Below are 18264 nucleotides of genomic sequence, written 5' to 3' on the forward strand. Positions count from 1 at the left end.
CTTTAATGGGCAGATATGAGCGTGGCATCAATCTGCTCAGCTAACTCTCGGAAAGAAAGAGAAAAGGCGATTTTCCCAAAATATCAAACAGTTGCTTTCAGGTAACTTCAAATAGCATGGGCTCCCATTTGCACCGTCCATGTCGACTGACAGTGCCGTAACGGAAACACATGAGGCCCCCCTGCAGAATAACCCTGAGAGTGCCCCCCCTCCCCCCCATATGTAAGGGATAATGTATTGTCCGGCGGTCATTATCCAAAGATAAACGAACAGGACCCAAGCTTTTCTTTTGAGGGAAATTTATTCAATCAGAAAAAACAGCTCAAACAGAGAACAAATGTATTCCAACCGAAACAAAACATATGCTAGGGCCTATCAAACAGCTCAAACAGAACATATGTTACAACAACATAACAAATATGCCTACACATAGTCGATACACCGGTAGGCTACTTTCTACAGGTTTGCATTTGAATACACATGTGCGCGTCTTTTAGCAAATCTGTGTGCAAAGTCTTTAACCACGCTCTTTACATCTAAACTGCGCGCACGTTTATTCTCTATGCTAAGGATGGCCAGACCTGACAGCCTCTCTTGTGACATGGAGCTTCTGAGATATGTTTTGATCAGTTTTAGCTTGGAAAATGACCTTTCTTACCTAACGGTTACTTTTATTATTTTGTACAGAGCCGTTGTCTTCTCAAAAGGGTTGCAGTGTTGTACAACGTGAAATGAAGTTAAACAACGATGTGGTTGTGGAGATAATTAAGGAAACGTGTCCGATAATGGGCGCAGGGGGTATAGTGAGAGCATAGGTTTAATAAGGTTAATGTATTTTCAAGCACAACACATAGACAGAGCAGTACAGCTGTCAAAGTATAACGTTAGCTACGTGGTAATGTTAGCTATAGCAAACAGTACAATACCCGTCTCTTCTGGCAGATGAGTGCATCCTTCACCAGCTGGTCGAAAAAGACTTGTAATTTTGGGAAGTTTGGCATTTAATTCAGAAATGTTCTGTTTTGAATGCCGCTTTTGGGCACCACTTTTAAATGTGCGTTTCATTTTTCCTCAAGAGAAATGTCCTCGTAGTTCTCCCAGAATACACCGCGGCCCAACAATAACACCAGTTTGCGTAGCAGGAGGCCCTAGTGGTTGCCTGTTACGATTGCCTTTACAACTATTATTTAAAACTTATAAAGCCAGTTTTAAATACTTTTTTCATTGTGTAGCTTTATATGAGAGAGACAACTTTGAGGGATATCTTAATGTTAATGTTATTACGTAATGTAATATTATTTATTTATTACATTATTCGGCCCAAATTCGGCTGCCGATAAACCGGTTGCCATGTCTAAGACAGAATCTGCCCATGTCCGTAACAGCTACACCTGGGCCAGACATGGCAACAGTGAAATGTGCCAAAGGTGGCTCACATTTGGCCGCATCGAGCCGGAACACAGCCGAGTCAGCCGACACTTAGCCGCAATACGGCCGAGTGCGCTGGCTAGTGTTGGATTAAGAAACAAAATTGCCATGTGAGGCCCCCCCGCAGTGCGGGGGCTGAGGGGGTGATCTCTACGGGCCTGTCGACTGAACATGTGACAAATCATTTGTCTTTGTTCATTCAGCTATGAATCGTACTTCTGCGGTCTTGTTGCACTCCCAGTCATTTGACACTGTACGTGTGCATGGTGTCCTGCCTACTGTTTCTATGACATGTATTTAGTCTATTCGCTAATTAGCTAATTGGGACTATTAGCTAATTAGCTAACTTATTTAAGAAATCTAAACCTGATTTTAACCAAGTCGTACTGGTTGTTGAATTGCACAATAAATGCAATGAGATTGGTTTAGAAGGTAAGCTAGTCAAACAGCAAGGAGACATGCTCAGTCGGCATAGTTAGTGTGTCTGATGGCATGTGGCATAAATGGAACCACATTAAATACAGCATCCAGTTCCTCCAGCAGTTAAACCTTCCTCTGAGTTATCTTTTTCTTTCTTAACCATTCACCTCCACTAGCCTCTGTGTCACATCAGCCGACATGTTCCACTTACTCATGATTTCCTCTGAGTCATGACATGACATTATCAACTCATAAGTGTGGCTGGGGGGCTTGTCAGCAGGCTCCAGTTGTGGCTGGTTCACACCGGGCCCACCCAACTGTCTGCACCCTGATGATGGGAACTGCTTCATGCACCGCCGCACAGCACCACTGTCCGTAACAGTGGTGCTGATTGAATGACTGGGAAATGAAAATAAATGAAGATGGGACGCGTCCGATCCTCGCGTGATGCTTGCGACCCATTCTGCTGACTCGTGCTTTTCCATGGTCAGACCACATCCTTCCAGCTTGATAAAGTGTGTGCCTCAAGGTTAGTTTCATAGCATCACATCAAAGAGAGAAGAAGAAGAAGAAGAAGAAGACGAAGAAGAAAGACAAGAAGAAAAAGAAGAAGGAATGTTCTGCCCGAGGGATTTCACTGTTTTCATCTCCTGCGTGGTCCTCTTCATCGTCGTCCAGTCCAGTGAGTGACATCTTCTTCATATCGCAGTCATTTACTCTGCGATGTCCTCCTCATTCATGTAAACATGCACAATGCAAAGTTGTGCTACTTTCAATATTACAGTGCAGCTGTCATTGACTAAGTTTTCTTTTGTGTGGAATTACTGAGCTGAGAGCGTGTTCTGTTTCAGGTCATGGTTCAGAGATTATTGACGGGAAAGAAGTGAAGCCCCACTCGCTGCCTTTCATGGCTCTGATGGAGACCCCGATGGAGAATGAGATCTGTGGGGGGGTACTGATCCACCCATCATGGGTCCTGACTGCTGCCCACTGTGCCGCGTAAAAACACCACGTTTATTTCTTACTGATGAAAGGTTTTTATGTTCTGGCTATTTGAACTCTTGCAATAGTTTGAGTTTTAGTTGAAAAAAAAAATGTGCACATGGACGATTAAGAGGATTAGAGGAAAGATTATTAAGATTTAGGTCAGCAAAAATGTATTCAGAGAGAAAAACGTGGGAACTACATGGATGAACAGACTTCTGACGGCTGGGAGACAAAGACATGCGATGCACAAATGTCACTCACTTAGAAAAACCACACGACCTGAGACAGCATATGCTCTCGGGCCTTGTAGCACTTTTATCTGCATGTTGAGCAAACTTTAAAAAAAACACATTGTTAATATGCACAAAATAATCTCACGAGAAAAAGCAGTTCATGATCTAGATTGTGTTATTTCAGTCATGTTCAACTGCAGATTTGGTTCCTACTGTAGTTTCTACACTGTTATGTTTGGCAAAACAAGAAAATAAAGATATATGATAATCCTTTTGAATTAGCCGACTTCTGGTTGGTTGCACAAAAGAGGAAGATATTAAAGAGAAAAATGTAAACCTAACCTATATACATACATATATATATATACACACACATATCACATATGCACTTATATAATGATGCAACTGTGATAACGTAATAAAACCCGGTGTCCTGCTCTTGCAGCGCTAAGGTGTTTCTTGGAGTGCACTCAGAAAAGGAAAAAGAGTCCAGCCAGGTCCGCGTTGTTAAGAAGAAAGTTCTTCACCCTTGCTATGATCCAACAGATAAGGTCAACGACCTCATGCTAGTCAAGGTAAGGAAACAGGAACAGGAGTGAATTACCTCTGTAGATGAAGCAAAGAGGGAACAATCTGCATAGGGACGTGCTTCAATATGACTGGGAAACATATGTGGGGCAATTAGATTGAACTCAATATTTGCTTTTTATGTTTTTTTTAGGACAAACTGCAAATCGATACTATACATTAAGAGAAACTTGCATTTTCTTCAGCCAATTATATATATATATATATATATATATATATATATATATATATATATATATATATAAAATAAAGCGTCCAAAATTGAACAACAAAATGTGTTTTAATAGATATTCTGCCTCCCCCTACGCTCTACTTTTATGTATTTTTGTATGTATTTGTTTGCTTTGTTAGTAGTGCTGCAACACTTTGTGAGGGTGACGACAGGTTAACAGGTCAGGGACGGGCAAGCAGATCAAAACCAAGGAACAGGTTACAGGGAAGGCCGGGAACAGTCAAGGTTCAGGTGGCTGAAAGGCCGAGACGTGTGAGTGAAAAAGGGCCGGTTATATACACTGCAGTGCTGTGAGGGAAAGTGGGAACTGGTGACTGGAGTCAGGCTTCTGGGATTGCTGGGAAAGGGGCATCTGGTGGATGGATGGGGAATTTCAAGTCCAGAGAGTTCCAAGAGGAGTTACAGCGTAAAGTCCTTTTTTTCCCTTTCTTCTTCTTTTCTCTAAATTTCAGCTCAACAAACCGGTTAAACAAACCACGATGGTGAAATGGCTCCGGTTGGGCAACACCGCCAAAGACCCGGCGGCCGGCACCAGCTGTCTGGTGGCTGGATGGGGAAAAACAAACAACGTTGCCCGGAAGATGTCGGACGTCCTGAAGTCCGTCAACGTGACCGTGATCGACCGAGTGAAGTGCAACTCCCCAAAGTATTACAACTTTCGTCCGATCATCACCAGAGACATGATATGTGCCGGTTCCAACGGCCAAAACCACGCCGACACCTGTCAGGTGAGTGTGTTTCCAACATTATTTTGTTCTCCTCGTGCAGGAAGAAACCACTGCCCTGTGACTGCATGTGTGTCAATCAAAACATGACAATACGCATATTTATTCTGTGGCCAGGGGGATTCGGGAGGCCCACTGCTGTGCGGTGGAGCGCTAGTCGGCGTCACGTCTTTTGGAATTGGGTGTGGCGTGATTGATAAGCCTGGAGTGTACTCTTTCCTGTCAGAAAAACAGCTCGTCTGGATCAAAAAGACCACGAACAAGTCTGAAATATAACGAGACTCTGCTTGTTTAACAATAATTCTGACCTTAAATGTCTAAAAGTAAAATGTCTATCTTTGCTGTTATTTTATATGTACATTCACTTTATCCTACATTTGATATACGAAAGGGATTTACATTGCAGGGATTTTTTTTTTCTAAAGCTGTAGACCAAAGAGCCATCTCTTCTACACTAAAGTGAAATTTTTCAAGCCGTCAACCAGAGATTTACCACTTCCAGCATCAGAAGCGTGATTTGACTATGAGGCTTTGGAATCAACTCTTGTGGAACGATTCTGTTCTAAAGGTTAATTCACGGGCAGGTGAATTATTATTCCCCCATTATTAATCCATATTCTAACAAATACGGCTTGATAAACAACCAAACCAATGCCTTGTTGCAGAGCCACCAATATATGTTGTTATTGTGTCGCTACTGTAAACTCTTATTTTCACGCGTTCATTGTTTTGCAGATTTATGTTTTCAATTCTCTGCTTTCAGGTCATATATAACATAAATAAATATCTCTGTAAACGCAAAAGAAAATGTAGATTTTTTTATTCTGAGCAGTAAAGAGAAACAAAAAACATCTTGCATACTGTGTTCTTACTCAGACCAGACCACAAGAGAAACATTGTCAAAGTATCTCTTAAGACCCCCCCCCCCCCCTCACCCCACCACCACCACCACCCCTACAGGAAACGTGCAAAACGTTGCATGAGAGGAGACCTTTGATACCGAACGCACACTAAACATGTCCACGTCCAGGAAAAGGAAATGTTTGCCTTTGTAATCAAAGTTGACACGGACATTTTTGGGAAGGATTATTCATCAGCTCCTTTGTCTCTCTCGTATTTGTTCTTGTGAGCTTGAAAGAGCTCATTCCCCACTTTAAATGATTGTGGGTTTGTCACAGAAGCACATCTACCGCCCTCTTAAGGACCTGGCACCCACCGTGCTTTCATGGTACGTCACTAGGTGGAGCTCTCCGTTGTCGTAAGCGGTCCTTTACAGAGAGGAGGATTCACTCAGCTGGTATTATATCCCTTTATCTCCTCTTCTCTCTCTACTTATGGATGAATTTACATCTCTCCATTGCACCTTACTAACTCAGCTTCTTCTTCTGAGCATGAATGTAGAAAAATTATGGTGTCACTCAAAATCAAGACTGTCGGCCTCATGGTGGTGCTAGAGGAAAAGTCAGGGGATCATCAAAGTTGGTGGCATTCATCCTCTGGGGACCATGAATATCTGCAGAGAAAGTGTTGGGCCGATTTAATTTGCCATCCATTGGCCAACGTTGCTAGCTTGACAAATTGTGTTTTTTTGCTGAAATAGAAGTGTGCATAGGCAGTTTAAAATAAATACAAAAATAAAATACAATAATACTTACCATGGTGCTCTCTCGTAAAGGTGAAGGGGGAAGAACACGTTACCACACGCAGGAAATTCCAGCATGTCCTTTATTTGAGCTCCAGGTGATTTATCACTGACCAACCATCTACCCGTTTGTTTACTCTGTTTCCATGGCCACGCACAAAAGCTCACAGGCCCACCTCAGTGCCAGCGAAACTGTCAAAGCTCACCACACCCTTATCAACTTATTTTTTTCAAATGGATGAATGCACAATTGTTTATGAATGTTTTTTGATGTGTTTAAATAGCCATTTCTGCCATGGAGATATCTGCCTCATACGCAGACACACACACACACATACACACACACACACACACACACACACAAGAGTAAATGTTTACCTGGATGAGCTGCCCACCTTGCCTCGCCTTCTCCCTTGCTCACTAGTGAAGCAACGCCACGAACAATTTAATTCAATTCAGTTTATTTTGTATAGCCCAATATCACAAATTACAAATTTGCCTCAGAGGGCTTTACAATCTGTACACATACAACATCCCTGTCCCAGGACCTCACATCGGATCAGGAAAAACTCCCCAAAAATAACCTTTCACAGGGATAAAAAGGGAAGAAACCTTCAGGAGAGCAACAGAGGAGGAACCCTCTCCCCAGATGGACGGAAGCAATAGATGTCATGTGTACAGAATGAACAGCATTACAGAGTTACATAAACACATTCAATGAATATGACAATGTATGAATGGAACTCCAATCCATGAAACAGAAGGAGGTAGAGAGGAGGGGGGTTGGGCATCAGCAGGGCCAAGGCAGGAGGCCGGCTCACCAGGCAGGAGGCATCAGACACAGACAGGTCCAATGCGACCCTATGAGACGTGAAGTCACAAAGACTCCGGGGAGGAAGCAGAGTTAGTAAGGTGCAATGGAGAGATGTAAATTCATCCATAAGTAGAGGGAGAAGATGAGATAGGTGCTCAGTGTATCCTAAAATGCCCCCCAAGAGCCTATAAGCCTATAGCAGCATATCTAAGGGCTGGACAAGGACAAACCTGATTCAGCCCTAACTATAAGCAATATTAAAGAAGAAAGTCTTAAGTCTACTCTTAAATGAGGTGACTGTGTCTGCCCCCCGGACTGAAAGTGGAAGCTGGTTCCATAAAAGAGGAGCTTGATAACTGAAGGCTCTTGCTCCGATCCTACTTTTTAGGACTCTAGGAACCACAAGTAGCCCCGCATTTAGTGAGCGCAGCTCTCTAGTGGGGCAATATGGTACTACAAGCTCCTTAAGATATGATGGTGCATCACCAATCAAGGCTTTGTAGGTAAGGAGAAGAATTTTAAATGTGATTCTTGATTTTACAGGGAGCCAGTGCAGAGCAGCTAATACAGGAGTAATGTGATCACTTTTCTTAGTTTTTGTGAGTACACGAGCTGCAGCATTCTGGATTAACTGGAGGGATTTAAGAGACTTATTAGAGTAGCCTGAAAATAAGGAGTTGCAGTAATCAAGTCTAGAAGTAACACACGCGTGAACTAGCTTTTCTGCATCTTTTTGAGACAAGATGTGACTGATTTTTGAAATGTTACTTCATGTGGGATTTAAAGGACAAGTCAAAGATAACGCCGAGATTATTTACAGTGGCGTTGAATGCCAGGGCAATGACATCTACAGAAACCACATCACCAGATAATTGATCTCTGAGGTGTTCAGGGCTGAGTAAAATAACGTCAGTTTTGTCTGAGTTTAACATCAGGAAGTTGCAGGTTATCCATGTTTTTACGTCTTTAAGACATGCTTGAATTTTAGCGAGCTGGTTGGTCTCCTCTGGTTTGATCGATTCAATTCAATTCAGTTTATTTTGTATATCCCAATATCACAAATTACAAAATTGTCTCAGAGGGCTTTACAATCTGTACACATACGACATCCCTGTCCCAGGACCTCACATCGGATCAGGAAAATCTTCCCAAAAATAACCTTTCACAGGGAAAAAAGGGAAGAAACTTTCAGGAGAGCAACAGAGGAGGATCCCTCTCCCCAGATGGACAGATGCAATAGATGTCATGTGTACAGAATGAACAGCATTACAGAGTTACATTACAGCTGCTAATCACAAAGTCAAAGTAAAGTGATGAATCGTTTTTCCCATTCGGGTGTGGACGAGACCTTAATTATCCCACGCTGCAGTGTTGTTGTCTGTTTCAGTGGCAGTTTGTTAAACTTGACTATTTGTCCACAACTAACCTTGTAAAACAATTGTTTTACCTCCAAGAGTAATACAATGGTGGGCTCCCCTTTGTTTTCTTCTATACTGTGGCTCCTCCGTTCCCGTACCTATTGAACTCAGCCTCGATATAACAACGCTTCCTACATTTCGGTTAAACTAGATTGAAGGCTAGTTATCTTCATGGCCCTTTTTTTCTTGTTCCTAAATTTCCCTTAGTGCTGCAGACCTGTGTCTCCCTGCATTTGCCCACAAAGAGGGTAACATAGTTTCACACAGTCTATTCCGGGCTCCTTTTGTCCTGAACTTGGACTGTCTCATTATGTTCAAGACATTTATTTATAGTGACCTGGAAATTCCCAAAATAGATTGGACCACGCCCAGTACACCTGTGCAGCAGCCCGGCCAACCCATTCACAAAGATCGACAGACAATCGAGGGTAACTCTTTGTTTGTCTTCGGGAGTAAGAAAATTAATCTTCCGTTTGAGAATCAAACGCTGAGGCAATATAAATACTTCTTGTCACACACACACTTAAAGACTTTCCAGCCTCCCATGCTTTTGTGTTGCTCTCATAAGTCTCTAAATTCCTCGCTGATGTCAGAGAGAGAGAGATTCTCCCTCAGGGTTATTCTCGTCCACCGAATATCTGTGTTTGGCTAAAAGGGCGGGGCGTGTGCGTGAGGTATGGGGCGTCCAACGGATGGGAATGTAAACACAAAAGAGAATGCATGAATAAATAACTCTTCCACGTAACACTGAGACACTTTATTGGTGATCAAATTATATCCCTTTTCTTTGACCTATAACAACAGCAGTGCAATAAATAAAAAAAAAACGACGACGACGTCGTAGCAATAGTCCAACATACAAACACACACACAGAGTCGTTAACAATAAATAAACACACTAAATAAATTACATTCTAACAAGTTCTGTTTTTTTGTTTACACAGCATCTAATGAAGCAGTCTATTCACTCTACTGCTTTCTCAGGTCCTCGCACTCCTCCGCTTCGTCCTTCGAGTCATGCAGCTGGCTGGGGGACAGATGGAGAGAAATCAGAAGTCATTAAAAGTGTCAACGTCGCGACAACGAGCATATTATGAAACGGCAAAACTATTTTGTAAGATATCATATCTGCTCTTCAAAAGGAAGATAAGGGGGCCAGTGATATTGCCAATCCTTTTTATCTGCAGACTCAGTTTGTGCACTTGTTTGTCAGTACAGTTTTTAAAGCCACAATCATAAATGATTCCTATAGAATAAGTTTGCATTTGTAGTAAAAAAACAAAACCATTTTTTTTTTTTTTTTTACTATTTTCCGACTATCTTCCTGGTTCCACTTTGACCTAATTTCCTCGCCATGGTTTGATTATTAAGATTCTGGGTGTGTGCATTTTTGGTTTTACCTCGCAATGAGATTAAACAATTAACGTTAACGTTTTTACCACCTGTCCAATTGTCTGACCACTCCTTTCTTGTCATTGTCCCGTCAAGACTTTGTTGTAGCGATGTCGCCGTTGCTAACGTAATTGAAAAAAAATTCCACATTAACAAAAACATTTTTTTCTTAAGAATGTAACCAACGGGCACTCGTTACATTTTTTTAGCCAACAAGTTACAAGTGGAAAGATTACAGTTATGAAGTGAAAATGCATCACAAGTTTCAGCTACTGCTTCAATCTTTGCTGTATGTGTGAGGCAGACCTGCTTTTCTAGGGGTGGACACTGACTGACGGCAGGGCCTGTGAGGAGAATGCTGCGTGGCCACATTGTTTGACTCGAGGTTACATTTCTGTGTGAACATGTGACGTCTTCATGTGTGCATGAGGTGTTCCTATGACGTTGTTTTATGTTCCTTTGTCGTCTTCCTTGGCCCACGTTAAAATCTGACTGTAACATATTGAGATATCGCACTAACAATATCCAGTATAGATCTTGTTGGTTGGGATGCATAGGTTTCGGCATAAGGAGTGAGATTGGTTGGGGTTAGGGTAAGAATATCAGGGCAAGCCAATCAGAGGCAGAGGAGGGTGGGTCATGCCTTTTCCATTGTAGGAGAAAAAGATCATGACTGGGAGCTCTGATGACATCATTCTGTATAATAATTAGCCATGTGCTATGCAAGTGTGCTTGTTGTCATCTTTTGAGCAATGGGCCTTTGGAAAAAGGGACGTTTTCTTTTCAGGTCAACGGGTTGTCGTAAACAAAAAAGGAGATTGGTTCAATGGGACATTTGTCAAACTATTCGGGGATCCAGAATAATTGGCCATTGGAACAACGGCATTGCAGCAGAGGAGGTACTGTTCTCGGGGAACATAGGGCTGAGGGAACATAGGGCTGAGGGAACATAGGGCAGAGGGAACATAGGGCTGAGGGAACATGGGGCCGAGGGAACATAGACACGGTCCACCGTGTGCGTGCGTAGCTCCGTGAGATCTGACCACAAATACGTTGAGCCATTAAGCCGTTACATCAGGGTCATTGCGTGTCGATCCGGTGTCTCAGTACTGTTATTGTTTTGACGCACAGGTGAATGTGTGTGCGATCCGAGTATGTGGTTTTTCTTTTCACGCTGGTATGCGCTGGTGCAACGGGAGGACGGGCCGTGACATTCCCTCGGGCTAATCCCGGCTCCAGTGGGGATTCCTCTTTGCGATGATGCAACCTGCAGTTTTCAATAACAACAATAGGCTGTCACACTCTTTAGCCCACTCTTTCCTGTTTGGCTTAAGGCTCACGTGAGTGGAGAGGTCCGACACCGCCCTCTGAGGACTCACGCAAGACCTTTTGGAGGAAATAAGTCACCAAGCTCCTACACCACGAAGTATACAAGCGCCTGATTGCATGACCTTCTTACAGCATCACGTGTGTGAGGAAATGCCATTTAACACAGGATCAGCTTGGGGAATTGGTTTGGGTTTTAATTTGGAGCCCCAGCTGCTTGCATTCAATAGCTCCGTTCGGCTTAGTTACTGTTGCTGTGGCTTTTGATTATTACAGTTTTACCATAGTAATTAATTAATTAGTTTATTATTATCAATTAATTACATGGAGTCATTTTTCAAACAATAGCTCCTCAATTATGGTCGATAACTAGATGGATCCGCTGAAATGTTGTGCTAACTAACTAGCTAGTTAGTCTAATGTTACATGGTTGAATCTTACTGAAATCAAAGCTTAATGTTTTAAGCTGACTAATTAACCTCTGTAAAAGGGTCTTAAATGTGCACTTTATATTCATGACATTGTGCTAAAAGAGAGGCTAAAGCTGCATGTCCTGGGGCTGAGAGCTAACATTTTTTCTTGATGGCTGTGTAGATGACATGGAGAAATAGCATTGTGCCCCGTAGAGGTTGGATTTAAGCTTTATTGTTGCTACCTTCAAGCAGTATGTTTCACTTTTAACTTAACAATAGCAAAGCCTCTTAGGGCTCACTAGTGTGTTTGCCATTGCTATCTCTTCCAGCAAGTTTGGCCGGGGTTGCTGCTGACGTTAGGGCTAGCAGCAACCCCAGCCCGTGAAATACTAGACACACTGGATGCGCTAACCCCACAAAAGTGTCGAAGTCAATATCTTTGAAGTGACGTTTGCTTCCGACTGTAGAAAACAAGGAGGACACGTCGGTGTCTGCAGCTTACATTCGAGCCAGTGTTAACTTCGTTAACAAAAATCTCTGACTGAATGTGGCAACAAGGTTTTTCAATGACCGGCGCCAACCACTATATAATAAACACTATTAGCATTCATCATTGTTGACGAAAAAAAGACCGGACTTAAATGTAATTAAAAAAAAACTAAATGTTAACAAAATCCTGAGAATACAAATTGTTAGCATATAGATTTTTTTGTTCTTCAATGACACCGTTTAGTTATCTGTGTTACACACGCCATATCAGGACTACACCGGTAGCACCCAACGAGTCCAGTCAGGAGAACTCAGGAGTACCGTACTTACGTAAGTTTTAAGGAGGACAAAAACAGGGCTTTGGAGAAAGAAACCAGGGGATTTTTTTGACTAGACGAGAAGGACTGAAATGTTCATGATATGTATATGTAAAAAATTTCCCCAGTGTTCCTTAGCTGAAACTATACTAATTGTGACGGTTTTCTTTGATTAGGATACAACTAAAATGCCCAGACTTTTAGAAAAAAAGGATGAGGTTGGCTAAATATGCTAAAAACTAACAAGGACATTTGACATGTGCTAAATTAGGACATGGAAGCTTCGGAATCACACTGGACAATCACTATTTAGTGAGCTGTTAATTAAAGTGTTTAAGTTTAGGGGTATTAAGATATTTATGAGTGGCATGGTGTCAGAATTTAATTGATGCATTATTAATTGCTGAGCCGTAAAGAGGTACATTAAGAGAGAAAAGTCCAACCGTCGGCAAAACCTACCTCGTAACTTGACGCCCTCATACCACAACGTCCCCGATGGGTTTCTGTAGCTTCTCCTGCTCTGCCCCAGTTCCCAGATAGGATGCGAGGAAGTTTTTGTGTGACCTGTAACTACAAAAGACATTCAACGTGAGTATAAAAGCCGATTGTTGTTTGTGTGATTATCAGACGATCACTGTTAAGTTATTTGGAAGTTAGGAGTCAGTTACATGGCTGTGATCCTGGCTGAACAAATGATATTCAAGGTGTTTTTTTTGGCAGCATTTCTGTGGCTTACACATTAAATTGTTACACGATTATCGATACACTGGCTGTTTTTGGTCAGAAGTTAAATTGGAGGTAGTTCCGCTGTCCGAGAACTAAGTTTTACTTTCTCTCGGACTGTGGACTCTGACTTTGCCCCACATTCCGACAATAGACGCAATTTGATAACATATTGATAAGGAACTATGGTTACACCATTACAGTATGCAATGAATGGCTGTTGAATGAGTAACACATTCCAGCCACATGCCAGTTTAGGGGTGGGAATGAAAAGTCTACAATAAAAAGTAAGAATGAGACATAAAGGCTGTAGAAGTCAATAAGTTTGTCTCGAGGAGGCGGTGAGCAATGCCTGTATAGTGTGGGCGTGTTTGGGCGTGTTAATGTGTTTTTTGATGTGTGTTTGAGTGCCAAGAACTGTTTCTGGGCAGGAAGTGTGGATTGTGTTATGTAGAGATGTGCGGGTTGTGGATGGTTGCCCCTCGTGCATTCTTTGCTTTAAGCTTCAATAATCAGAACAAATATTTGTACAAATCCGAGAAGATTAAAAGGGCGTTTGTACCAATAAACTGTGCTATTCAAGTTACACCTATTGTGAATCACTTTTTTCAAAGCAGGAGAGAAGTAAGTACAGGTAACACTGATGACAAGTATGTTGGAAACTATCTTAAATGTTACATGTGGAGATCCTGTACAAGCTGAACACAGCGCGCGAATCAACCCCTGGGTTTATAGTGCTTTCCACAAAAGGGCTGAGACAAAGGAGGTAAATAATGCAGGTTAGGACAGTTTGCACATTTCTCTACATTTAAGGACTTTTGGGGTGTAATTTTGGTAAACTGGGTCAATCTAGAATATCTTCGCTGTGGCCACCGTTATTCTAATTCTTCTAAAAATTTTATCATTTTGGTGTCTTTTGATCACAATGAAAAATATTATTTTATGTGTACAAAAAAAGGAGAAATTATCTGAGGAAAATGAAATAAAATGATCTAGTAAAAGATAAACAGAGGAGTAAAATGTGTGAAAAAGATAAGATTGAAATATATTAAATTTCTTTCTCTGTATCTCCCAGTTCTTATTTGGAAAAATGTGCATGTGTAGGCTACACCAACTCTCCTCCCTGCCACCTTTGTTAGCTTAAGCAGGGTTTAGACTCCTATTGAGCTGCTCATAGTAGCTACTGGCATTAATGCGTCTGCCAGCGAGGAGATTGACCCAGTTTCACCGCTCCATCCCTCACTGGCTTCCCACCCACTCACACTCCTCTTCCTTTCTGAAAAGTTTCAAAACGAAAACGTGTGCTTGCTCGTGTGTGAACATGGCCGTGGGGCCACCTGTATACTCACTGAGCGCAAGTCATGAGCAGGATGGCGGTGCAGCTGATGACCGACAGGACAACTGCGATGATCACTAAAACCGTCTGCACCAACTCAGTGTTGTTGATCTGGTCCGGCTGGGTCCTAATCGTCCCCAGAGACTGGATCCCACAGCGCCCCCCGTCGTAACCCTTCATACATCTGCAGAGGGGAGAGTGAACAGAACCGACCGATCAGCCACAGCTCTGATTCTGTTTTTTGGAAGTGAACATACACACACAGGGAACTGACGTGTACTCACATGCACACTGGCTCCTGCAGGCCCTCTATGTACTTGCAGTAACCGTGGATGCAGTAGCCCAGGTGGGTGGAGGTGCAGGGATCCTCTGTGGTGCTGAGAGTCGACGTGTAGCCGTTGGTGTAGAACACGTGCTCGGGGTTGAGGGGAGTCGTGCTCTTGTTCCTGTCCCTGTTCTTCTTGCCTTTGCCCATCCTCTTCTTCTTATCTTTAATGGAATGCGACTCTGTGGCAGGAGAAGCTGAGGGTGAAACTGTAGCTGAGCTTTAGTTTAAACTTAAGAGGACTTTCTAGACTGACGGTCCTGATAAAAAAAAAAAAGAGCAATTTCTTTGAACCCAAAAACCTAGGACGTTATTATTAGGAGACAACATTTGTATTTTTTTTTTAAACCAAAGATTCAGTCAAGAAAATGGTGATATGATCAACAAAGCCATCCGGAAAACTGGATGTCATTGATAGAACGAGAAAGCCAAATTATGTACAGTATTTCATACACCAGCTGCATACATCATTGATTTATGTACTGTATTTAAAAACTACCTAGAGGGGGAAAAGCATATTTACTGATTTTACTCGCCACAGCATAGAGAAGCAAAATTAAGTAGTTTTAAATTCTTAAGAGAGAATCACAGAGCTTGCTGTTCTCCACCTGGCCAGAGATTTCCCCTCTTTCATTACGTTTACCTAGTTCTGCCACTTACTTTTACCTAGTTCTGCCACCAGCCCTGTGGGTGTTGGTGGCGTACATTGTAGTTCACTGAGCGGTTTCACACTAAACTAAATGGTGCTGCGACAGATCTATGGCAAACTGAGATTTTCTCAAGCAAAATTATCTTTTGTATTGAAAAACATTACAATGTGTAAATTCATGGCACAATTTAAAAAAACTGTTTGTCTCTCGCAATAGACTATGGTGGATATTTCTGTCCGAAATAAGCTCCCATGGGGTGTAATTGGAAGCAGAGAGTTTTGTTCAGGAAATATAGATTTTCCAATCACAGCTTCAGTTATTCTATTAACAGTGAAATATGAGCTTCAACCCATATTAACTAGCATTTGAAGTGGAATATAAAAAATAAAATAAATAAATGTCAAGATGAAAAGCTTTGATGGTCGTACGGAGAAGGCTGAAATTGTCGTTGTCTCCTCCCGAAACCCCCTTGTCTACTTCCGGTTCGTCATCGTCGGCCAGCAAAGTCTGGAGGCCCTCACCAGAGGCCGGAACCCCGGTCACTCGGGCTAGTTCACCGGAGAACGTGGCCTCAGATCCCTGAGCGCCTCCAGCACCGGAGACTACTGCAAAGCCAACGGGACACAGAGATGAAGAGAGAGCAACGAGTGAGAACGACATGGAGATATGACAGTGGAGATATGACAGCAGCGAGGGGCAATTGGGGTCAAAGTTTCCATCACATGAGGCAGTTTTATTTAATGTACAGTTCTAAGGTCCACGCTTAGTTTTTAGGAGCATGGAAAAATGAACGCTAAATATCCAGGAAACCATAAATAAAGACATTTATTCTTTCCCCCTGATGGTCTCCTAGTTACTTACAATTAACATTGTGACTGCGGACGCTCACATCTGACTCATCCATTCATCTCATAATATCGAGAGCTTGAAAATTAGACGCTGTACTCACACTGAAACCAGTACAACCAGTCCACATCCAGAACTCCGCTGTACACATTGATCACACCATTCAAGAACAGCGAGGAACAAGACTCAAAGGGCCAATTAAGTATTTGAAATATGCCGACCTTTCGCACAGACACACGCTTCTGACACTCAATTTAAAAGACTCTCCTGTCCTCACATGCAGAGACCTTTCTTCCTTAACTTCACCCCATCCACCTCCTCCTGTCCTCATACCATTTCACATTCAGCGTCTTTCCATGTCATTGATTCACGCTCTCTGCACACAGAATACAAGTCCAGACTTACCAAAGCAGCACAGGAGACAGGTGATGGTGAGAGGGTTCATATCCCAGGACGAGTGTTGTGTGTACGGTGGTCCTGCGCTAAATTGTGCGTGCAAAGTGTGTGTTGGAGAGGGTGTGTGTGTGTGTGTTTCTCCCCTGCTGATAGAGATTGTCCTTTGCTCTCTTTACCTCCTGGGTGCAGCTTTTATAGACCAACGCCTGCCTCTCTCTCAACTCCAAGGGGAAAGAAGGGTGTGTGTGTGTGTGTGTGTGAGAGAGAGCATTAGAGAGTGTGTGTGTGTGTCTAATTTATTAATCTGCCCCAGGCAACACATTTTGCGCCTCATGTCCTCACATATGACAAGGCTTCTGTCGGGGATTAAGAAGTCCAGAGAGATCAAGACACTAAACAGTTTGATGTATTCTGTCGTGTATTTCATCGCCATTAAACACACACACACACACACACAGAAACATTAGTTCCTGCTTCCTTAACTATTTATTGCTTCCGTTCGTCTCCCTCTATGGTCATGAATTAAGCCATAGTTATAGTCACTCCATTAGTGACACACAGACACAAACACACACATACATACTAACACTCAGAACACTGTTACCCGGTGAAAAACTTCTCACATCCCAAAATAATCATGGCTGTATTTAGTTTTAATTTGGTTTTTTTTTCATGTGTTATGGAATGTTCAAATGAGCTTTACAAAAAAAATAAGTACTTGACTGATAAACACAGAAACTAGGAGTCCCGGCTGCACTGCTTTAGGTACAAAGATGGTCAATAGAAATAAAATGGCGTGACTATGATGGATCATATAAGGGTTTGGGAGTTTGTAGCTTATCAAAGGGAAGAAATAGGTCTAGAGATGGTTATCATGAACATAGCCTGTATTGCTTTTTCACTTGCAGATAAGTCATGTGTTTTCAACAGTGCACCTCCACACTGTAATACATATTGTATTATTTCTACTATTGTGTCAGAGCTCAATGTCTGCTCTGTATTGTTCAACAGGGATTCTTTCAGTGTCTTATGATTGCTGTGTGACGATGATTACGGGGCTATTTCAGTGCACCGTAACCGTGAGGAGACCAAGAGGCTTGGGTGAGGATGCTGCACAGATGGGTGGGTTATGTTGTTGTGTCTGCACACGGAGGCTGCCCATTCTTCGTGCTCGGGTGGAATTCGAACAGAAACCCGCGAGGAATGCCGTAACCTCTGCGTCTCATTCCTCGGGGCCTCAACGACGACCAGAAGCTGCTGGACACATTTTTTGTTTATAGCGGCTGTGGAATTGGATTGTTTGGATTATGTGTAATGGCATTGGGGATGCGTGATATGAACGTGTGGAAAGTCTGACACAAGCCTGAAGAGAAGCACCTCATGACAGCCGCCTACTATAAACACACTGCTCCACAGCTAACGGCCATGAGGGAGGAAAAGCTTTCTGACACACAAATACAGACCTTTATTTTTGCCAAGAATTCTGCATATCCACGAAACTTCTACAAGCTCAGTAGCTGTCAGCATGAGACCACCGCGTTGCCCCTTCTGTTTGATCTAGGGC

The 18264-nt window shown here is 42.5% G+C and overlaps 2 protein-coding genes across 2 annotated transcripts; one reads left to right on the forward strand and one right to left on the reverse strand.

Annotated features, from left to right (window-relative positions):
• Positions 1-2397: 2397 nt before the first annotated feature.
• On the forward strand, positions 2398-5348 carry LOC117736538 (granzyme A-like). Its single transcript, XM_034541935.1, has 5 exons — positions 2398-2530; positions 2700-2847; positions 3514-3643; positions 4341-4616; positions 4731-5348. The coding sequence occupies exons 1-5, from the start codon at positions 2464-2466 to the stop codon at positions 4887-4889; spliced, it is 780 nt and encodes a 259-aa protein (XP_034397826.1). The 5' UTR covers positions 2398-2463; the 3' UTR covers positions 4890-5348.
• A 3881-nt stretch (positions 5349-9229) lies between these two features.
• On the reverse strand, positions 9230-16851 carry areg (amphiregulin). Its single transcript, XM_034541840.1, has 6 exons — positions 16710-16851; positions 15887-16063; positions 14768-14990; positions 14497-14667; positions 12884-12994; positions 9230-9514 (listed from the first exon to the last, which is right to left on the reverse strand). Exons 1-5 carry the CDS (start codon positions 16747-16749, stop codon positions 12901-12903), a joined length of 705 nt encoding a protein of 234 aa, XP_034397731.1. The 5' UTR covers positions 16750-16851; the 3' UTR covers positions 9230-9514; positions 12884-12900.
• Positions 16852-18264: the final 1413 nt, after the last annotated feature.

Source organism: Cyclopterus lumpus, chromosome 9 (genome assembly GCF_009769545.1).
Source record: "Cyclopterus lumpus isolate fCycLum1 chromosome 9, fCycLum1.pri, whole genome shotgun sequence".
Lineage (NCBI taxonomy): Eukaryota > Metazoa > Chordata > Actinopteri > Perciformes > Cyclopteridae > Cyclopterus > Cyclopterus lumpus.